Raw genomic sequence first — 24,590 nt, 5'->3', positions numbered from 1 at the left:
TATAAAAAGTGAAAATGTACGTACTGAAACACCTGTCTCAATAGGGTGGATTATAGACGTCATGGATTCTTGTCATTTTTGAGTTTTGGTATACTATGTGAGTCTGTATCATAATTTTAGTATATTTCAACCTTATATATTAAATCCATTTTGCTATGCTTTTTTCTTTAAAGGAAATAGTTATAAAATCTAGGAAAAAATGAAACATTTTGCAATGGCAGACATTATAGTTCTATTAACTTGATAGGGAATATGGTGGTTTTATAAACCACTGTAAAACATAGTTCAACAAAAAGGCCACAAAGTAATTTATCATGTTATGATGCTCAATGCTATTGAGATTGTAACAGCACCTTTTACAGATGCTGTTATTGCATCCAAGTGTATAAAAAGCCCAGTATTCCACTTATTGGGTAAAACTGTCATATTTTATCTTTGTGTATTGCTGATGACATACCATATGTTATCTATGGGTTGTAGTAAGCTGAAATTTTTCTGTTCTGCACTAAATAAGTTATGTATATTATGACTCAGTAAGAGAGCTTTACATTCCAATCCATCATGAACAATTTTGCTGGTTTCTTTTAGGGAGCAAGATAGATAGATTATTAGTGCCATAGCCAGTAAAGGTGTTTGGGTCTAGAAAGTATTACTGGTGAAAAGTTTGTCCCAAGGAAAACATGGCTGATATACTGCAAAAAAATATTTCGGTGTGCTGAAATTACAAATTTTAAGAAGTAAGGCCTTTCCATTAGTACTTACTGATTGTATTACAGGGAGCCATCTTCTGTACTGAAATTTGACTGAAGTTTGAGACAATACAGTGCCATGGCACAATGCTGTTGCAGTAAACGATTAAAATGGACATTTTGAAATGTCCCAAACTAGAACTGCAGGAGATATTGTGAAATTGTTGGCAAGAAAACTGACAGTTAAATTACATGATATTTGTGCCAGCATGATTCAAATAGTAAACAGTTGCATTCAATTTAGCCTATTTTTACATGCATATCTGGCATAAGCAGAATTTAAGCAGGATCAGTGATTTTTGTCACATCAGCATTTCTTTAGAAATTACAATACATTAATGAATTTTTGATGTTACACTGTGATATAAATCTCTCTGTATCATGTTTGTTCTGACAAAACCTTTCAAGAGACTTTACTCTTGATTAGAAAGTGATGCTAGCACTACTGAGAAAGAAATAACCCGTTAAAGTTTGAGTCTAGACAGCATAACCTGCATAAATGTGAACAGAAAAAGTAATTTACATTCCTTTTTCAGATCTTGATGATTCCCGTCACTGAAATTGTACCTTAGTAGTACTGTGTATCTTACAAACAAGTAATACAGCCCACATTTTCAAGCAGCATCAGAGTAATGAGGACTTCTTTTTTTGTTTTTTAACTCTTCAGCCTCACTGACCTTCCTTGTTATGGAAGCAGAGGGAGGCATCACAATTCAAATGGGTCTTGCAAATTCTTAGGCCCAGACTTAATAGGAACACAAAAGCTGAAGCCATTACATTGTTATCTGATTTTTTTTTTAATAAAAAAGGAAAGATCCAGGAAAAATAAGTAAGAGATGCACGATTAAGTTATTTCATTGGAAAATGGAGAGAGAAAAAAATAACACCTAAATCAAAGACAGAAGCGAGGAGGTGATGCAAATAAGAATGAGGGATAATTATCATCCTTTTGATATATCCAGGTTCATGTGCTGGCTCTGGCACAGACTTCTCCAGTTACTGAGAAAGTAGTGCTTTTTCCCCAAGGACTTGAGTTCAGAGCCACTGTCATGAATTAAGATGCCAGGTGATTTGGTTGCAGAGAGAAAACTTTCCAACAGTATTAAAAACATAAATGTACCTGAAGGCTGTATTGGATAACATTTGGAGCACAAACTCTGCTAACTACGATACTGTATCAAACAATGTAATGATAAAAGGATAATTTGCACCTGAAATTTGACCTGGCAGAGGATATTAGAGCACATAAAGTTTCCTTACCTTTAGGAAAGAATTGGGGTGAGTATGAAGGAAAGGTAGAGGTGAAGGGGAATCCGCGTGTGGCTCGGACGCCACGGGTTCAACTCCACCAACAGGCATTTTGCCAGGGCGGGGCGGCCGCCAGCCGCCCGGGGCCGGTCAGGACCGGTCGGAGCCGGTTGGAGCCGGTTCCAGCCGGCCCTGAGGCAGAGGGGAAACCATGGCGTGGCTGAAGTGTGGCTGGGCAGGGGAGCGCGGTGCCGGCGCAAAGCAAGCCGTGGGTGGCAGGGAAAGCCCCGGCGGGGGGACACCACGGCGGGGCACCCACCCTGCGGCCGGGGCGCTGGGGAGCAGCGCGGCGGGCAGTGGTTAAGCACTGGGTGCCGAAAGAAGGGGTCAGGCGCAGCGCCTCCTGTGCCGCAGGGATTTGGACGGAGCGGGCGTAACCCGCGGCGAAAGTAAATAAAGTTGAGATTGGGGAGAGGGAAGGGTTAGTGTTTGTGTGTTCCTGGGAGCAGACGCTTGTGTTAGTTGGCAGCAAATTGGCTCAAGTTTGGCTATTTGAGGCTGCTTGCCCAGGACAGTAATGGGGGAGAGGGAGGTCGCGGGCAGCACCGGGGCCTGTTGTGGCCCGGAGCTGGGGTAACAAGCGATTCTGAGACTCCAGGAGGAGCCGTGCCTACGCCTACAGGATCCAGGGAAATTAGGCCGGGAGCTGTGGAGGAGATGGGGTGGCCGTGAAGGGATAGCTGGGGTGTTACGGCAATGGGCGCGAAACGGCTGGCTGACAGAGGCGTTGGCAAGTGCTCAGCGCGGCAGGCACCCTCGGTCAGGAGCTGGCCACGGGAGCGGTGAGCGAGCTTCAAACGACTGCCACGGAGGGGGATCCCGAAACCGCAAGACAGGGAACCTCAGGACTTTGGGGCAGCCCCAGTCCCTGTGATGAAGCAGACTTGCGGGAGCGGTGTGAGCACGCAGCAGGAGCATGGGGGGGCTGGAGCCGCTGCCCCTGCGGAGGCTGTGGCAGTGCGGGGAAGCCGGAGCAAACTGCGCAGCTTTTGGCTCAGGAGAGCAGAGCTCCGGGGAGTTGGGTGCCTGCACCCCTCACAGCCGCTGTCACGTGCAATGAAGGAGGACTTCGGTGCCGGGTGATGGAGGCCTGTGTGGAGCGATGGCTCCGATACTGTGAGCGAGATGCTCCGTGGAAGGCCTGGGAAGAAGAGAGTAACAGACTGCGGGTGCTTGGGCGGCTGGAGTGTGTTTGCAGGTGCAGGAGAGCGACCCCAAAAAGGTGGTTAACTGACATCATGTCCCGAAAGCTTGGATGGTCCGGCACCAGGGGGACCATGCCAGAAGACTGGTGTAAGATCAGCAGCATGGTAAAGGATGATGCCTAAAATCTGGTAGTGTTGTCAGCCTCGACAACATTATAAACATCGGGAATGAGCGGAAATTCTCCATGCCCCCACCCTACACACTGGGACTTAACAGATCTTCCTGGAAGAAAGAGGAAGGATGTGATGAAGAAGGATGGAAAAATCTTTAGAAATCCAGTGCTGTGAATTTAAAAATTTGTGAGCATGCAGAAAAAGGCAGAGCTCAGTTAACACTGTGGCATATCGGGCAAGCTTGGAGACTTGGCTGTTCAGAGCGTTGTTTCACTTCTCAGGTGTGGCAATGCCTGTGTTGTATCGAATGAACGTTGTTGGCCCATTTTGGTGCTTGGTGGACTCATGAACCTGTTGGCACATCCAGTAGGAGTATTGCTCTTTGCTTGTATGCTGCTTACAGTGTTAATTGTTTGCTCTTATACTAAGGCATGGAGAATAACTCAAACTGTTGTGATATACTTGCTTGTGTGTTTTGCAGTGTCAAGGGACATGGAGCAAATGCTTATTGAATGTATATTTTGCTTATTTTTAAATAGGAATTATATTTGAGATTTGGGTGAAAACAAGATAATTTAGAGACAGTGCTGTGATATGGTACTGAGAGCAGATCTTGGAAGCTATTCTTGACTCGGGTAATACTATTATTTAGGGTTAAAATTAAGTAAGATTTTGTTCAATGGTGATTTGCCCAGTGCCAACTATAGTTAGCATAGGAAGACCTACAGCTTAATATACAAGTTTTATGATCAGTCTTTATCTATTGTAGGGTGTTTTCAGCAAAGACAAATTCTGACAAACACAGCAAATTTTACCATCGTATTCCAGCATATATAATTTCAATTCAAGAAAATAATTTAATTTAGCTATACTTGCCTTATATTGTCCATTGTTGACACTAAAGAATAGTGTTAGAACGCAAACATAACCCTAGTCTTTTCTTACTGTCTCCTTTTATTTTTATTTTTAAACAGACCTCGATAATGTAGAAGGCATAGCAGTGGATTGGATTGGAAATAATCTTTATTGGACAAATGATGGCCGCAGGAAAACAATCACTGTAGCCAGGTTGGAAAAAGCCACTCAGAGTCGAAAAACTTTGTTAGAGGGAGACATGTCCCATCCGAGAGGAATTGTTGTTGATCCTGCCAATGGGTATGAAGTAGATTAATTTTTTATGCATGTTTTTATACTATAAATAAATACAGGACTGAATTTTGCTTGGGATGGGGGTTTAGATCCATGCAGAAGTTTATCTGTAATTCCTGTCCAGTATTCTTCCTGAAGTCATCAGGATAATGTATATGCCAAGATACGGATCTGTGTCAAGTTAATTTGAATGTGATACACTCGATTTGTTACAGCAAGAGGCGAATCAGCCTTGTTTACATTTCTATGTTAAATTGTTTAATATTAAGTAAACTTTACAGTATTCCCCATTATTTCTCTCTTCATAAGTCTCAGTTTCTCAAGATGATTATAAAGATACACTTGTACACACTGGCTTACAAAATCTAAACAAGACAGTTACTTTTCATTTCTCACATAATTAATTGTGATAGGCTACATAATAAGAACATGATATTAGTCTGGTACAACTGTGGTAGGTCTAAAAATTCACTGGTACATATTTATTCAGGGAATTGTTACCAGAGGATGTGGGTGGGTAATTCTAGTGTGGCTGGACTGATGGTTGTTGTTTTTGTAGTACAAGAATATATACTATCAGGTTTTCACTTTTGAATTTGCCCTTTGAGGAATGGAAGTGACTGTGGAAAGGCTGTAATTAATTATAAGGTCAGATAGTAGGAATGTAAAATCAGACCACAAACCATAACCATACCCACAATTACTCTGTTAATTTTTTCAGCTCAGTAAATGTGTAGCATAGAAAGTTTATAAAGATGTATTGTCTGAAAAGGATTATTTTATAAAATGCTTTTCTAATGAAATAACATGCCCTTTATGATTATACTTCTCATGGAAGCTTTTCCTGAAGGAGAGAATTTATTATGGCATTTTAATTATGTTTAGAAAATATTAGTCTTGAGATAACCAATGTAGAAGCATTAACTGCCTTTTGAGATACAATTAAAACATATTAATGTAAATGTTCATTAGTGTAATGTTTTAGTGTGTTTTAGCAAATAACATGGTACCTAGAATAAGTACAGACAAAAAGTTAATGGAAAAAAGCTCATTAATTGCTCTTTAGCAGTCATGTAAATATTTGTATAATGTATTTTTTCTTCCAATAAAATAAGTACTATACTGACCTGGGTCTTTGCTAGGGTTTCAGAGAATCAACAGGTTTTCTAATTTTGTGATTAAACCTAGTGTTGTTTGAGTCAAACATACAGTGAAGTTCATAAACTTCATGGATTGAAAACTGAATGACATTCTTAATATATATTTACAAAGATAGTAAAAAAACCCAAACCTTCTGTATGACTTGGAAGAGATATAAAAGAAACAAATGATATATTTGCGTATCTGTTGACCCGTGCCATGATAATACAATCTTTTCTTTGTATTTTGCAATGTATTGTATAAAAATCAAATTGATCAAATTATGGTTATACATAAAAGTGTGTTGAATAAAATTCTTGGCCAGCAGGTTTGGCATCTTTTACATGAATATGTTCTAATCTGAATGGATTTGATAGCAAAAATATTTTTCACCGAAGTATTTCATATCCTTTGGAAACATGGGGTTCCTAGAATTAAAATCCCATACTTTACTTGTCAAAGTACAGACAAGTTAAGTGGATAGAGATCACACAAGTTATATCAGAAAGTTTGTAGAATTTTAGAAGCATAAATTTGATGAAATCAAAGGTAAGGCACATAAATACTAATTAAGTCATGATACCTTTAATATTCATAAGAAGGATAATATTTGTTTAAGATCCATATGATGTTTTTCCTCTGTTTAAGGCTTAATATTCAAAATCCTAGATTTGACCTTAAAAGTAAAGAAGTCTTTTCTGTAGTAGATATTTTCAATGTCTTGATGTTACTGTGCATCACATGATCTGGATGCTCTTTTGAGGTTTCAATAGTTGGCATACAAGCTTGTGTGCAATTTATTCCCCCACAGACCTCTGTTTTTCTACAAAAGCTGGTGGTACTTAGCACATTTGCTGCTTTCAGCTTTTGTATAAGTTATAAATTTTAAATCACTGGAATCAGAGTTGTTACCAGCAAATTTTGTAATAAAAGCTTAAAATCAGATTAATTCAATAAGGAAAGAAACAGTAAAGGAAATCTAGGGTTATGTACACTGCTCCACTGTGTACCATAAAACTTTTGTGTATAGTATGCTAAAACTGTCTACTAGCTGTTTTTCCAGATATTTTTTCTAGACATTTCTCTTACTAAACATTTTTGTAAGGGACATTCTGCTCATAATAGTTTTTGAGTAATCTGGCTGCTTTCATATGGGATGTGAAGCTCTCAGAATGTCAAGGTTATCCTGTGGCTATTAAACTAGAGTGCAATTAATTCATGAATTGCAGCTTTTTTGATACTATTAAGCATAATAAAAAGCAGATTTGCATCATAAAGGCAAATTAGACTCAGCCAAAAAAATACCAATTAGAGGTTTGAAATTAGGGACAAAGTCAATAGTTGCTGGTTAAAAAAGAATCGTAATTTTGTTGTGATTAAACAAGGCCTCGAACAATTCTTTCACTTCTCATGTCAACCCATTTGATATTCACATAATTCATTACTTTCCAAGTGTACTGGATGCTACTGAAATGACACTTAACGAAAAGGGACTTTTCTCATGTTATAAAGAGTAATCCATTTAGAAATAGCAGTGGAAAGAAACATGCAAAAGACAAAATTGTACTGACTTTTGGGTATGCAGTTGCAAAATTTGTTACAGATTTAGAATATAATTCAGGTGGTTAAAATGGTATCTGAATGTTCATTTTTATAATTTCATAGCTGGATGTATTGGACAGACTGGGAAGAAGATGAAATAGATGACAGTGTGGGAAGAATTGAGAAGGCATGGATGGATGGCTACAGTCGGCAGATATTTGTAACATCAAAGATGCTATGGCCAAATGGTCTAACTCTGGACTATAATGCCAATGTATTATACTGGTGTGATGCCTATTATGATCACATTGAAAGGATATTTTTGAATGGAACTGACAGAAAGGTAAAAGAAAAATACCGCTGTTTTGCAACAGGCATGCTCTTTCCCTGAACTTCATTGTGTTATGTTAAAAATACAAGTTTTTTAAAGGCTGGATAACCCTGCTGCATGTTCAGTGTCACCTCTGTTGAAAAGAGTGACGTTGGCGATCTCCCGTATGAGAACATAATGTAGATTAAAATTTTTGTCTTGACTTTAGAGACTGACAAAGAAGTTAATTTTTGTGGGAGTTTTTTAAATCTGTTTTTTCTCATGTGTCAGTGAATTGTATTTTGACTGAGCCACCAAACTACAAAGAGCTTTCCAGTAGAAAGAAATTTAACACATTCCTTTGGCTCTGCCAGAGAGAGGCTTTATATAGCTTAACCAGTTATGCTGCTTCCCATGAATCTCAAGGCCCTCTTTGAGCATTTGTTGTAATGTGCGGAGGGGAAGGACTCAGCAAAGTCCAGTCAATAAAGGAGAGATATTGTTTTAGTTGTTACTGATTGCTTTCATACCTAGCTACAAGTCTGTACAGCAGCTGTGTGTTGTTTTGTAGAAGTAGTACTAGCTTTCAGCTCAAGCATGGAACAGACATCTGGAAAACAGTTGAAGCTCAAGCCGGAATCTGATAATTTGGGGAATGAGAGGAATCTGCTTCATAAAATTAGGACCCTGACACTTGAGATTTTTATGTCAGGTGTTGAAGTGCCCTTTTACATTTGAGTAAGGATTTTGTCACAAAACATACGTGTGTTGTGATTTCTCTTTTATCCTTTGCTCATGAATCCCTCTGCATGATGGCCTTTCTAGGACCAATATTCAGATCTCTGATATTGAGAACAGTAACTGTAGACACAGTCCTCCTTGGGACTTGTCCATGTACAAACACATATTGCTTTTAAAAAGCTTTATACTGGATGATCTGCTGTGAAGTCTTTTCCAATGCTGCAGTGTTGTGGTTTGTCATAATAGCTGTTAAGTTTTACATTTAGTCCTTTTACTTTTGCCCCAAATCCACTCTGGTCCCATCGTGGAGGGAGGGGGATGAGCACACTGGGAGCAGGAATTTTTTTGGTGAAAAAACCTTGCATACTACAATTCTAGAATTGCTGGAACAGGTCTAAGAAGGTAAATGCAGCTGCTGTAGATTACACTAGTTTAGAGAGGCTTCTCTAACTATTAGTGAGAACTGCTTTTTCTGCCACCCCTCAGACCTGGTGAATGTTAAGAACAACCTCTCTTTGCAGGCTTTATTTCAAAGCATGTCACAGAATTGTTCCTTTTTTTAAAAAAGGTTATTTTGCTGTAATCCTGTGATTCGAATAAAATGTGTAGCCATTTGTGTAAAATTTACATAGCTAAAAATAACTAGAAGATACTTGCTTTTGATATTAAATCCTTTGTTGTTAATTATAGGATATTCTGGTCAAAAAATATCTGGGGTAATAGCATTTTTAATACTTAAACACTTTAAGTGTCTGCTTAGTGAAGATTTGGGGGGAAAGGGAAATCTTACAAGAATTCTACCAGCAGCTGGTGGATGACTGATTGATGGATTAATTTTTATCAAAATGAGCTACTGGAATGAGGGGTTTTGAACAAAAGAAATCCAAACCCCAAAAGAAAATTGGAAAGGCAAAAGAAAATGCTATTTTGGCACCTCAGCCTAGTTGTATTTTAGTGGTTTTATCTTCTTGTTCTTCTCTTGGTGCGTGTCTCTAAATAGAGAAAAGGCAAGGAATCTGATAAACTGCTTCACTGTTCCTAGAGGCGAGGTAGATACACTGTTGGACGTCAGTTCAAGCGCAGAGCCTAGCTAGCAGGAGTTTGGAACGGAGTGGTTCCACTGCGGCTGCTGTGGTGAAGTATAAAGGCAGGGTTTCCAAAAGTAAATTTTTAGGGTTTTGCTGTTTTCTGTTTTTTAAATAATTCAAAGTAAAGTAATTTTCATGTGGTAAATATTGACAGTATTTTAAAGTTTTGTTTTCATTCTATATGAATTACAAATATGTTTGAATTGCTTCTCTTTATCAGACAGCTCCTGTGTGGTGGTAGTAGCAATTCCTGTGCAGGAATCCTGAGACTGGAGCTATGGCAATGACACGGTTTTACAACTTTCCTGCAGCCACTAAAATAGAAACAAGATTTGGGGTGTAATTTGTTATTTTATATAAATTAATTGACCAAAAGTGGAAGAAAGTTTGTCTGATTTGGGGAACAAACTGTGGCATTTATTTTTCTATAGTTGTCACAACCCAAATTAGAGAGGAAGTTTCAACAAATAAATAAGCAATCTATGCATTTAACTTCTTGTACAAGGATAAGCAGCTCATGAACACTATTCTTTGCCGTTGGTTTAAAAAAAATTACTGAATTAAAGTCTAGTTCAGGTAGAAATCATTCCAATATTATGGGACTGATATCTGTGTTTACTGGAGAAGAGGATTTCAGCAACATCTTAAAAGTGGCAAACCCCTGATATAGTTGAGAAGTATGCAAATTTATGTAAACATCCATGTCTCATCCCTAGGAAGAAAGGTAGATATTTACCGAACATAATGATTGCATAGTTACCTACATTCTTTTGCATTATCTGACAGGGGCCACTTAATATGAATATATAAGATATTCTGAAGCTGACTATTGATGTTGGTGCATAACACAACTTTCGACTCTTTCTTTGCTTTTATTGCGTAAAATCTGTATGTTTGGGGACAAGTGCTTCTCTCTGTTATTTTCCTATTTTATGCTCTCTGAAGTGTATGCTAATAAAAATCAATAATCATTTTAACTTGATAATACTCATTTAACACTAATTGCAGGTAGTCTACAATGGAAAAGATCTGAATCACCCGTTTGGACTGTCACATCATGGAAACTATATTTACTGGACAGATTATATGAATGGGTCTATTTTCCAGCTGGATCTGGTTACAAGGAATGTGACACTGCTAAGAAGTGAGAGACCGCCTTTGTTTGGGCTCCAGATTTATGATCCGCATAAGCAGCAAGGTATTAATAAGTAATTAATACAGTTTCTCCAAAGGTCTATTAAAAAATGATATTTTCCCTCAAATTTTCTAATATTTTTGAGGATACCAGCTGAACAAAAAAAATGCATGGATGGATTATGGCATAACAAAGATGCTTTTCAGAGTTTCAGTCTATTGATGTTGAAATTGATCATCTCATACTTATTAAAAACAAATTGTAATAATATTATACCAAATTGCATTTTTCTGTGTATTTACACAATCTTTATGACCGCTTACCATGTGCATGAAAGAGATATTAGGAAAATATAAAATACAACAGATAGTGTATATATGCATTGACTTATGCACATAGAAGATAATACCGAATTTACCTTTTCTCAAATAAGATCATAGATACTGTCTGTCTTTTCATTTTCGTACTTTTCTTCCCCATCTTGGTCTTCATTGGCACCATGTGACTTAATCTGCTGAGAGCACCTGGTGCTGTTATGCAGAGTCAAACTAGGTGGCCTTTGAGGGTAGCAGAAATATCCATTCTTCTTGCTACTTGTATCAGTAGAGAAATGAGATAAAAGGCCATCGGACAGCATGGATGAAGTTTAGATAATGCAATTCTTAGCACACAGGTTAATTGACAATTGTATTTCACTGAAGAAAATTAGGAACCTGTTTACTGCATGGGGCATTTACATGTGCTTTGAATATTTGCTCTCTCTAGTGAAAACATAGTTTACCAGAGATAAAAAGCATAAAACTAAACATCAGGAATGAGTATAGTGTAAATAAAATACTGTTTCAATGTTGACCATGTTAAATATTAATATTTATATAGATCTCAAAAAGAAGAACATCAGGCCTATTGGGTTATCATTTTTGACATGTAGAGCAGTATTTCCAATTCCTACAGAAAACCTGAGCCCCTTAGATATTGGCAGTTTTGTTACATTTGGTTTTGTATGTGAAACAAAAATGAAGAAAATGTAAAAGTCAGCATTTGTGGGAATGTTACTTACTGTAGATACAACTTAAAATATGCTTTGCTCAACTATAATGGCCAGTGTATTATTATTATTATTATTATTATTATTTAGAGAACCTATTCATAGGTAGTTTGTCCCTGTACATAAAGCTTAGTTGAATTTTCAGTGTCTTCACCCTCAGATTTGGATGTGATATAGTGTCTTGTTTACATCCATTCTTACCACCTGGAAGCTCTGTGTCTCTACCCTTTTTAAGTCAATGAGTGTCTTACAGAGCAATTGATAAAGCTAGTACAGAGTAGATAGACTAAAACACTAGAAAAAAAAATACTTAGCATTCATAGATAGAGGGAAAATGCTTTATATTTGTTAGAGGCATTTGTGTGTGTGTATAAATAATACACTTATCTATGAAAATAAGGTATAATGATTATTTTACCAATATAGACTGGCTAAATATTTTGCCTATATGTAGCCCTAGACTTATGTGTGGGGTTTATACACCTTACATACTAAGTATTTTTTGAATGCTTTTGTTCTGTCTATCAGTTTTATCTGCAAAAAAACTGACTGGTGATTTACAAAGGGGAGAAACACAGTTAAGTTTTCAAATTGTATAAAATGGCATATATAGGGTTATTCAATTTTATGCTTCATTATCAAGTTCACTATATGTGTTTCTTTCAAGAGTTAATAGATGTAGTTAATGTTCTTTTAGGTAGAGAAGGTGTCTGTCTTCCCCAAAGTATGTCTACCAGTTTGTTTCTCCTTGGGAAAACTGCTTTTTGCAATGTCTCACTTTACCATCTGAGACCCTTAGTGATTTTCTTTATAACACCGAAGTATGAAGTCTTCCCTCTGCTTCTGACTAGTCTCTATCATGCTAGCCTTTCTCAGAGAAAGCCACTGAGGTTAATATTTCATTATGGAGTATGGAGGTCCAGGCAGCCATCTTGCAGTTGGTTTTATGAGTTTGGAGGTAATGCTGAAATATTCTCCTTTCTCATATTTTAACATATTTTTTCAATATGTAAAATAAACTGTAATATGGGTTCACTACTGTGCTATGTCAAGGTCATCACAATGTGAAGTGTTGTATGACAATGTATCTCTTACCACAGATGCTTTTCAGGTACTCTCTTTTACTTCCAGTGTTTCATAAAAACATAACTTCTGGTTTTTGTTTCAGACAAAATTTGCCCCCAAATCTACCCTTGAGTTAGCAAAACTTTGCGATACTGTGGGCTGTGTCTGCTAAGAGAGAATGTAGTGATTCCTTTAAATACTTAGTGCTTATACTGCTTCGCTGGGTACTTAAATTCCTTATGTTAAAAAAAAAAAAAGTAAATTAAAAAATGAATGCAGCTGTTGCAAGTTCCCAAATCAGCTGCTAAGTCCAGAGGTAGAAGACTAAAATGTCTTCTGCACTGGCTGTCGCGGCATGTTTCCCCTTAGTGAATCTCTGAGATCACTACATTTTTCTTTTCCCGGGCCATTGCCCCTCTAATCTAACAGGCTGTATTGTTTTACACAAGCTTATTTGAATGTTCAGTGGGGTGTTAATGGAGTGTAGGACACATTTGCTTCTGAGATGTGATGTATGATGGGTCAAATAAAAGTCTGGGAGTAAGTTATTACGGAGTGCTGAAGGACTGTATGCTAAGGTATATGGAGGTACATCTTAAAATTAGAAAATGCTGATGTTTTGAAAATTTTTAAATATTTGCTGGTTATCTGATTTTCATTTAAAAATGTGCACATGTTTCTCTGAGCATGCAAGTATAGCTCTGACAGGATAGAACTGTTTGATATGTGTCTTTGCTGCTAGCTCTACGAGAAACTTTTCTGTGGAAAAAATAAGTGGTTGTGCTGAGAGGAGGAGATCACATAGAATTTATTTTAACCCAGGAAGTCAGTTAATGTTTTGTGGACCTAAAAGGAGGAGCAGAGGAAAGAACACCTGTTTTATACTTGGACAAGAAGATCAGAGAGTAGTTCTATTTTTAAGACTCAGCAGACTTGAGATTCTGAAGTTTTGTACCTTGCCTGGACATGCATAGTTAATTAACACAAACTCCTGGAATTCACAGAGCTTTGATCATGAGAAGTGGAGTGCCCTTGGCAGTGTGTATCTCCGCAATTAGGTCGTGACCAAAGTGACATAAACGGAAATTGTAACTTTTGCTTCAGTGGGCTTTGGTTGTAAATACGCTTGTCCAAGAAATGAGGTGGCGAGGATGCAGCAGCCCCTGACAGATGATAGAAATGTTTGACAACTGTCAGTATCTTCATGTGAACAACACAGGGCTTTGGGGAAGAAACATCGACAGAGGAAAAGAAGGCAAGGAAATAGCAGATGGATTCAGAGAAGAGTAGTGGAATAGCTGCCTGGTGTTCTTGTCTGCCATAGAACTGATTACATTTTTAATTTTTGTTTCTTTTTTGTTTTTTTCTTAGTCTGCCTTGTGCGGTCAGATTATTTTAACTTGTGTAGCTGCAGAATATAGACATCAGACTATTTCTCCCTGACCCCCCACCAATATTTCTTACTACTACATACATGGTGGTCTTTCAGCATGTGTAGCTGGGTCATGTTAAATATTTTGTAATATTTATTCTTCTCATTCCTCATGTGGGCAAGAATGTTGTGAGCTGATGCTGAAATTGTTTTTTTTATTTTTACAAGTTATTGCAACCTGTAACTAAAACCTTATGGTAGTGTTACAACCTGTGGGAACCAAACTACAGGAATGATGTTCTCTAAAACAGAAAATAATTGTAGAAAGTTTTTTTTTTTTTTTAATGTTCTTGCATTCTCAAAATACCTTCTTCTTTTAGCATGGCTGTTAGTTTTAAAGTTGCTCTTTCACTTTTACAGGTGATAATGCGTGTCGTGTTAATAATGGAGGCTGCAGCACTCTTTGTTTAGCCATTCCTGGAGGCAGAGTTTGTGCCTGTGCTGATAATCAGCTTTTGGAGGAAAACAATACAACCTGCATGAGTAAGACTTTTTAATGAATATCTAGGTTGATATTGCTGTAAAGGGATAAAGTTAGATCTGAAAATAAAACAAAAACATGAAATCTCCTAGAGGCTTTTTGTAGTTCTGTAGGACAAACAGCTATTCCTTGAATAAACTTTCTAATTGAAGACAGATTGTTAAATGTAGTAAGGATTTAAAAAAGACAAAATATTAAGTGTATAATATTTGAGCATGGAAATGCATTGGAAAATGTTTCATGATGTCTGATATGATAAAACACTGAAATACTTCACAGGCCTCCTTTGTATTTTATAGAATATCAGAAATGTCAAAAAATGTCAATCAATATTAACTGGTTTCAGAATACTACATGGACTAAATATTTTAAATTGAAATCTGGCATAGCAAGTGCTCGTGCTGAAACTGTTCATAAAACATGTCAAGCAGATATTTTTATATATAATAAGTCCTGACATAGATGATTCAAATCTTGCATTCTCTTTCTTGCATCTATTCCTTGGATGTCTTCATTGAAACACTGGTAAAAGATCTTTGTGTTCATAACAAAATGTGAGATTTTCAATTAAAAGTAATAACTCATCAGATAATACATTTACTATAGGTAACTTACTAAATGTTTAGACTTAATATTTGTAATATATTCAGAATTCTCTCATTGATTCATATGTTTCTTGAGTGTAGTGTGTAAAACTTTACATCAGTCTCCAGCTATAGCTGTAGTAGTGCTGAGTAAAGTGAAAGAATTATTTCATAATGTGTTGAATGTTATTGAGTTCACAGTCACGGAGAACTTTACCCAAATGCATGCCTTGCAGATCCATCACAGTTACCAAAGACAACTATTTATTTTTAGCATAGAATTCTGAAAAGTGGACTTCTTGCTGGTAAGATGGATTGTAAGCACTAGGAAAAGAGTTTAGATGTTTTCAGATCTGAATGAAGCAGGTTTCCTGCTTTTTCCCAAAACACTTCAATACCCAGCTCTTTCCAAAGACTTTGATGTTTACAGGGTTATAGAGTGATGTGTTGTATTTGCACATGAAGCATTCTGAACGTTGTGTTGAGGAATGTATCTGCCTGAGTTTATCAATAAACTTGTAGCTTGCTACTTAATTCTACCTCAGTAGAATTTTATCCTTCCTCCTTTGCTGAGTCTGTACCAGTGCATAATCTAGGTGTCTTGAGTTGTTGCTTGGATCCAGGAATCAGTTTTTCAGCAATCATTTTCTGGCCCTTTAGCTAGCATCAGAATTTCGTCTGTATCTGTAAAAAAAATTTTCTGCTCATTGTCAATGAGCTATTACAATTACTTTACAATTTTTAGTGTCTGTTGTCTGAGCATGAATTTAAAAAACAGTTTGAGTGGCATTCTGTTTTGAGTTTTCCAACTTGTTAAAAATACGTTCCCTCAACCATACACTCAGATATGCATGTTGCTACAAGCTTCAGGTGGAATTACTTTAAATATAAGAAGTTTACTACAAAGTATTCTGAAGAGTAATAGCAAAAGAATTTGTATCTATTTATATACAGGTAGTATTGCATTCTGTATCTGTCAAACTGATAAAACATATGGGCTTCTTGGATGTTTTTCTTAGTTAAACCTGGAGAAGTGCTGCCACAGCTGTGCAAAGCTGAACAGTTTCAGTGTAACAATAAGCGCTGTATCCAGGATCGCTGGCGCTGTGATGGAGATGATGACTGTCTGGATGGCAGTGATGAACATTCGAATGTTTGCTGTATGTACTCTTTTACATTTTAAACCATACCTCATAAATTATTTTAAAAATTGTGAACAAGATAATCTATTTCTATGTTAAATATTAAGTCTGAGTGAAGTCAGAAAAAAGAAATAATCATGAAGTAATTCGTGTAATGTTTAATTTGCTTCTTTTCCTGTATATAATAATAGTAATCCTGTTAAATTGCATTTGTGTGCTGGTTTCATAGCACAGTACAAGAACAGTGCATCAGTCATCTTTTGATTTTGATATTGTCATTTATACTTCTTTAAGTGTAGTTATTTTTGCTTTGTTTCCCACTATTGTGCTTTTTTTAACAAGGGTCATAGGATAATTCAGGTTGGAAGGGGCCTAAGAAGGTCTCTAGTCCAAGCTTCTTCTAAAAGCAGAATCAGCCTTGAGGTCAGACTAGGTTATTAAGGGCTTTATCCAGTCAGGTCCTGAAAATCTCCAGGGATGGAGACTGCACAAACTGTCTGAACAACCTCTGCTACTGCTTGACTGTCCTCATGGTGAAAATGTTTCTCATTATATCCAGTCTGAATGTCTATTGTTTCAATTCTTGTCTGTTGTCTCTCATCCTCCCATCGTGCACCACCGTGAAGAGCCTGGCTCTGTCTACTCAATAACCTCTTCAGAGGTATGGGAAAGTTGATAATTTTTTTCCCCTCAAGCTCTTTTCCAGGCTGAAGAGAGAAGGGCTGCCATCTTGGTAGCCCTCACTCCAGTTTATTCATGTCTTTCTTGTATTGGGGGGCTGTTGCGGATGAGTGATGCACTTCACTCGTAAGAGAGAAGCAGCAATATGATTTACTGAGATCGATGGTAAATAAGGCAGTGGTTTAACAAGGTTCAATGGCAAGGTACACTCGGTTATTTACTGCATAGAAGACAGGGTTAGACAGAATCGTCAAGGAGACCCTCCTGTTGAGTAGTGAGGTTCAGAGTGGACCCCCTTGCTTTCCAAACTCCTCCTCAGAGGAGTCTGGGCGCAGCTGGATCCAATCTTAGTCCCAGACTTGGTCAACGGTTTGTGTCTAAAGGATCATGTACACAATTAATCCAAGATGCAACTTAGCAAAGTCTGCAAAGTTTCAGCGTGCTATTAGTCGCTTACCGAGGATCTGTTGCGGGTAAGGAATCTCTCAGCCTCGAGGAGTAACCTTGAGAGGTGTCCCTGCTCAAGGGGAGGTCCTGGCATGCAGCCCGCTGCCATGCAGGAGAGCTCAGCGGGCTCTGGGCTGTCCCCTGTTTGTGGGGTAAGATGGTTGACTCGTAGTCATATTTTCATGCCAACCATATTTTGGTTGGCGCATGCTGAATTAGCCCTTGGCTATTGTACTGTTATCTGTCTCCTCAGAGTCCAATTTGAGCCGGATGCAGCCATCACGACCGCTACTGGTGGTTATTGTCTGAGCAGTCAGGTCTTGACCAGGGTTACGGGTGAAAGGTCAGGTTGGGGGCGGGAGGAGGCACACTGTCACAGGGGCCCACAACTGTAATAGTCTAGATGTGGGTGATGATCACTTTCCTCGCCTGGCTGTGCTCCTGTTGTTAGAGCCAAGGGTGCTGTGGGCCTTCCTTGCTGCCAGGGCGCACTGCTGGCCCTTGTTCAGGTTGCTGTCAACCAAGAGCCCCGAGTCCTTTTCCACAGAGCCAGCACCCAGCCTGTATGCCAGGGATTATTTGCATTCTTCCTTGTTGACTTTCATAAGATCCCCTTCCTCCAGCCTGTCTAGGTCCCTCCGAATGGCAGCTCTGTTCTCATGTGTATCAGCTAGTCCCCTAATTTGGTGTCACCTGCACGTACAGAATTATTGCTTGCAAAATGAAGACAATAGATTTAACTACACAACAGACAATTACTGAGCGTAATGTTATTAAACACTTCATTGACTGTTGGCATTGAAGTCTTGAAGAGAGTCCAAGAAAGTAGAGTGCAAGATCAGAAGATGCTTTAAAGCTTCCCTGGTTTTCTTCTGTATCGTAGAGAGGGTAAGTGGGACCAGATATATGTGCAAAGAAAGGGATTTGCTTCTCAATAATCATAAAACATTTTTCAGAAAGACAATTCTGTATGCCTCCTGTCAGTGGAAATGAATCTGACATACTACTGATAATGTACTGTTTGTTTGTCACCTTAGGGTCTTAAGGTGCTTTGGAAACACAGGATCATTTAACCGACACTCATATAAGTTAGACAAACCCAGAATATTAAAGTTTGACTAAAGGCATGCTAGCTTACAGTGCCTTGTTATTGTTTGTAGAAAATGCTTCTATATAAATTCAAGCATTTTCTGCAAAAGCTGGAGGACTTAATGTTACCTGAATTATATGTATTTTAGGCAAACTTGAATACGCGCCGTGGGTAATTGCCTGTTTTGTCTTCTTTGTTAAATTTTCTTGAAATTTTTCCCCTTTGCAGTTCATGTATTTTTCTCAAGCATTTCCAGTTTTCAGTGAGTTGTATTTTGTATTTAAAAATACAGTTTTACTGGAGCTGTATTGTTTTTTTTTCTGTAGAGGAGGCCTAATGTTGAAACAAAGAATCAGAAAACGTACCAATTGGATATCTGTGTCATTCGTGGAAGCTACTTAGCCTAAAATAAAGTTAGAGTTGCAGCAGTGAAAACTCATCTCTTTCCCTACTTGGCATGTCTCAGTGCTTACCATCTCTATCATTAGATCATCTATCTAAACCAAATCTTTGCCAAAATGAAAATACAATATTTATCTTCCTATCCATTGTAGGCATGAAGAACTGATTATACTTTTCTGCAGTGCAGCATTGTTCTGGGTGTCCAAAAACTCTTATCATGGTCTCTCATTCTTATCTTTTCTAGACAAAACAACCCCCATCTGTTCTCTTTCCTAGTAGATAGTTTTTTACATTTCATTGCTCTTTGAACTTTGCCAATTGTTTCTTGGGGTTGGGTGTCCAAAACCGGATATATGTACTTCTGCTGAGGCATTTGTGAAGCTGACTAGGCTGAAGGAGTTTGTGACTAATGGATGACAGTCCTATTTATACATCCTTTGGTGATTCTTGCCTGGTTCACATTGGTCTGATGTTGTTGATACATACCAAGCTTGTGATCCTTGGTAAGTCTTGGGTCCTTTTCTGCATGGCTGTTACCTAATTAGTTTTGCTTCCTTCTTGCATTTATATGTTTTGGTGGCTGCGTGTAGTAGTCCTTACAGATTTAAATTATAGTACTTTTCCAAACATGAATCCAGTTGATTGTTTTGAATAGTAGTTTTTACTAACATCTTACTTGAATACTAGGAATTCTTAGACTTATTTAAGGAGTTCAACTAATGACGACAATGAAATGGAAAATCTTTTGGTATAGATAGTTGACTTGATTCTCATTCCCATTAGTGTAATTTAGAATAATTCATTGATCAACGTGTGTAATACTCAGGATTTATACAGGTACAAATGAAATCATAATCTATTCCCAAATCTGTATGTGAAATACAGTTTAAGCAGCTAGTATGATAATAGTAATCTCCTTTCAGTTGCTATAATAACATAAATAGCTCTTTTTGACTTAGTCTAAAATATTTGCAATTATGAATACACAACATATTAGTGAATATATATGGTGAACGTATATGGGCAAAAACTTAAATACCATCTGAAGTAATTTCTATATCTCTAATGTTAAAGTCAGATTTTAAAAAAAGTCTTCAATTTTTATCAGATGGCTAGTAACAGGGTTGTTTTTTTCTCCAGTCACATTCCAAACTAGATTGCTTCCTAAGTATTATGAGAGTTGGAATACCTTACTGCCTTCGATTAGTCTTTACTTGCAGTGTTCTTGCACCCTCCACACAAAACACTCATGAAGAGTTCTTGTGCCATCCGCATCGCACTCCCTCTATGTTAATTCCAATAGGAAGAATAGGTAGAAAGGTCAAAGATAAAAGCTACTGAAATGTCAGGAATAAGCCAGCAAGGTGTCCTTTCATTTTAATACTGTTTATTTCCAGATATATGTTAAACTTCTAAAAAAGAAACTGTGGAGGGGTAAGTAGGTGGAAAAGACCTTGAGATTTTTGTTAAGCCAGCGTTTGAAATGATACTGTATATAGTTTGCTGCTCTTGTTGTATTACCTCAGATCTTGTCATTAGCATACAATAAGCAGAGCATGTGTATTTAGTACAGGTGGAAGAACAAGCTGACAGTATTTACATAAGTTCTGTGCTTTCAGAAGTCTTCATCCTTTCCATGATATTTGGTAGTTAGAAAAACTGGTTTGTGAGATAGCCTGTTCACTCTTGAATAACTGCTTTTTCCCACTGTACTTGACAGTGTGTTGCATTTTCACCTTTTGACACATAAATTTTCAGCATAAGTAAACAACAGAGGTATATATGGTCATTGAAATTAATATGCACAGTTTTAGAAACATTAGACAAGTTGTCCAAATCCTTGCTTACTGTGGTATAATATTTTGGTTATGCACTTAGCAACTTGTATCTCTATTCCCTTTGTTATTCTATTTCTGTTTGTTTATCTGTTTACCTCATTTTATATTGATAAAAATAAAGAAAACTTGATGGCATTCTTCTTTAAGGAAATAGCAATGTTTTAGCAGCAACTTTCTACTTATGTAGTAGAGCTTAGTCCCAGACTGTTTAAGAGGGGAAGGTCATTATTACTTTAAACAAAAAACAGATTTCACTCATACACGTTCTCAAATTCTCAGTTACTCATAAGACACATGTCCATCTAGTTTCTCCAGTATTATTTGCGAGTGATGTGGAGGACAAGTGATGCCAACGATTGAATCCTCATCGTATTTCCTGGATCCGTCTCAGGTTGGCAACCATGTGCTGATTCTTGAATGTTTCTTCTATGCCCTTCAGAATCAGACGCTGATTGTCTTTTGTCTCTTTATTTGAATGTCTTACGGCACCAGTCCTGCTTTTTATCTTCTCAACATCATCACTCAATGACTTCAGTTTGCCCTTCGTGTAATGTGGTTTTAGACTGTCCTTTGTTTTCCTGATCTGGATTTTTGAGAAGCTGCATATAGATATGTTGAGACCTTGCTAATATGCTGATATAAATGCCATCAACCCATGCCACTCAAATGTTTCTTTTGTGCTTTCACACTCACATTCTGATTCATACCAATACTAACATTTCTCTCCCCCCCCCCTTTAAAAACGCTGCCTTTCTTCTCCCGTATATACATTCCCTGCTAATAAATACATATCTACTGACTTGATTTTGAATGAATGGAAAGCAAATGTGTATTCTCTCTATGCACTTTGAAAAATCCTTCTGGCTGTCATTCTGAATATTCAGATAAATACTTAATATTCCAAAGGTATAATGACTATTTTGGATCTCATCTTGAAATTTGAGCAGGCCCTCAGGTAGCTCAGATCAATGTGTTCTTATTGTCTTGAGTACTTAAAAAATATATGTTAGTAAAGAGCTACTTCTTTATTTTTAAATGAAGAAGTGTCTGAAAAATCTTGTTAGACCACAGTTCTGCAGTACTCGTGTTTGTACCAGATAAAAATTTTAGCTCTATGTGAAAAGTTAAAAATAGTCTAATTTAAGTGACAAGTAAAATAACAAATTTCCTAGCCTTCAGGAATAGGTAGTGATTTCTGCTGAGGAAAAGATACGTTCTTCATCCATGTATAGGCTACCCAGAAATGAACATGCTTAAGTAGATGCATATAATATATGGTTTAAATAAATCATTTTTGTTAATTCAACCATATTAGCACTAAAGATTGCTTATAGTCTTGGTGTATACAATTACATTTTGGGGTAAATGGAGACATATTTGTTGTTTTATTTAGCATTAAATAGTAATTGTATGGTGACATCGAGAAACTGATTAATTTAATGACTCAGAGATCAGTGTTAAGTCATCTACATTTGCAATTCAATAAGGATTTATTTTTATTTTAAACCTATTGTGAAATAGCCTTTATTCTTGCTGCCTTCAATATTTTTATTCATGGGTTGATGGCACATATCAGCATATTAGCAAGGTCTCGGCATATCTCTATGACTAAATTACTCTCAATTTATATATATTACTTCAAGGATTTTTTTTTATTATTCCTAAGGTTATTTATACAGAACAGAAACGTGGACTTGATGGTGAATGATGGATCCAACACTGTTTGTGTTTTTGCACATATCTGTATTAATTTTTTTAAAATATTCTACCCCCCCCCTTTTTTTTTTTTACTTTTCTATTCCAATATTTTTGTTTTTTATCTTGGAAAAAATAACACATCCCTGACCTGACCTGTCCCAGAGTAGGACCTGAATTAAAGTACACTAAAGAAAATGTAATATTTCCTGTTCAACTCAAGATGATCCTATGCAGATATCTTTCAACTCCTTTTTGTAGGTGTTGGAAAAGGACCAAATATGATCTCATGCATAAATAAGCATGTGAAACTTTGTAGTTACATCTTAAGCATAAGTAAAGTTTTGGAAGTATTATGTGAATCCATGTCTGATTCAATGCACTTAGGAAAAGATGAATGGTGAAACCTTGTGCATAGAGAACTGCTACGGAAGTGGGTGCAGCTTCTAGAAACTGAGCCTTCAGTGATTTTGTTTAGAGAAACTTGTTCCAGTTCCTACATTTTGGAACAGCACATCTTTCTCACACTAAATAAATGCTAGTATGTTGAAAAAGGACTTTCACATTTTAGATGAATCCATGAAGTGGATGAAATGGAGTTAGGTAGATAGCCTGCTGTTCTTAAATATAATGGAGCTGCTGCTCTGTTGTATCACACAAGCTACTGAAGATTTGATCTATAAAAGAAGAAATTTGGGGGTTTTGTAGGCTTGGCCAATATCTTTAATATTTTCTTTGCTTCTATTTAAAATTAATTCTCATATAAGAGTAGTCTGTTGTTTGTCAATGCTGTTTTATTATAATTACAGTTAAGCTCATATTACTGATACGAATAAGCATATTGTAGGTAATAATTAAATAGATACTAGGTAGCATGGGGATACATGCTAAATTGTGAACGCTGTTAAATCATGGTAGTTCCTTTGCTGACAGATTATTTGTATATGTTTATAAACACACATGCACATACACCTACATTTTGTCTGAGTAAATTGCTGTAATTTAATTGCTTGTTCAAGGCATATCGGCATTCTGAGTTACAGAATTGCAGGAATATGTGTGTATATATATATATTATAATGTTGTTGGAATGAACAATTGAAATATTAGTCTATGGGGTTTGTTAGGACTAAACTAGTTCATGGTTCACATCTCTATTGTTTATATGCAGTGCTTTTCACCTGAAGTTTTGAACTGTAAATCTCCATCTCTATCCTCCAAAAAAACAAAACAAAACAAAATTTTTGGATGGTTATGATTGTATTTTCAGGTAGTATTAACTGGTATAACTCAAATAATGTTAAACTTATGGGTTTAATTGATAATATATGTGAGACACACAGGGTGATACCTTGCATTCTGTTAAACCTTTGGGAACTGGAGTTTTATCCATGTCCGTTAGACATCTTTTTATCTGTACTTGTAAAATCCTGCTACATATCTTATCCTATCCTTCAAGACTGGATTGCTGAATATTTTCTCTATCATGGTGATTATAAATACTGGCTAATCATACTAACTACATCACCAGTAAATACATTCATTGTATTTTTTTCAGCTGCTTTTCTCTGATTATGTTCTTAGGAAAAGCTTTTTTTTTCCCCCTCCCTTCTCCCCTCAGTCAATCATAGTTGTCCTGATGATCAATTCAAGTGCCAGAATAATCGCTGCATTCCCAAGAGGTGGCTTTGTGATGGAGCTAATGACTGTGGTAATAATGAAGATGAATCAAATAAAACCTGTGCAGGTAAAAACTTTACTTGGCTGTGCATACTTTCCTAACTTCAGTTCAATAAACAATTCAAATCTGCTTTGAACTGAACTGAACAAGTCTGCTACTAGTAATCTGATTATTGCCATTTTAAACTAATTCATATTTTGTTGCTACTAAGGCTGGAATGCAAATTATATTTTACTTAAGCCTTGTGCTTGACTGTGCTTTCTGAATTAATTTAGCACTTAATCTATCCATATGGGTTGACTGTCAAAGCACTGCTTGGGTGCAGATTTGTCCCTGCTAAATCTTTATTGGCAGTTAGAATTTTGTTTGTTAACATGCTGTGATGAGTGCCATCTCAGTAGTAAATTTTGTTTTATGCTGACAAAAGTATAATTATTTATTCAATTTCCCCTTGGTACCTTGGAAATTGTTTGGTGTCTGTAATTTATTGGTTGTATATTGGATTTTTAAGGAAATTTCAAGA

The 24,590-nt window shown here is 36.9% G+C and overlaps 1 protein-coding gene across 1 annotated transcript in view; it reads left to right on the top strand.

Annotated features, from left to right (window-relative positions):
* Positions 1-24,590, top strand: part of LRP1B (LDL receptor related protein 1B) — a 752,762-nt gene that overhangs the window by 457,267 nt on the left and 270,905 nt on the right. The window contains exons 12-17 of the mRNA XM_067299399.1: positions 4,351-4,531; positions 7,331-7,550; positions 10,355-10,544; positions 14,387-14,509; positions 16,111-16,251; positions 24,008-24,133. Coding sequence (XP_067155500.1) covers positions 4,351-4,531; positions 7,331-7,550; positions 10,355-10,544; positions 14,387-14,509; positions 16,111-16,251; positions 24,008-24,133 — 981 coding nt within the window. The remainder of the gene's footprint in view (positions 1-4,350; positions 4,532-7,330; positions 7,551-10,354; positions 10,545-14,386; positions 14,510-16,110; positions 16,252-24,007; positions 24,134-24,590) is intronic.

This window comes from Apteryx mantelli, chromosome 6 (assembly GCF_036417845.1).
Source record: "Apteryx mantelli isolate bAptMan1 chromosome 6, bAptMan1.hap1, whole genome shotgun sequence".
NCBI classification, from domain to species: domain Eukaryota; kingdom Metazoa; phylum Chordata; class Aves; order Apterygiformes; family Apterygidae; genus Apteryx; species Apteryx mantelli.
This window is presented reverse-complemented; position numbering and strand designations above follow the sequence as displayed.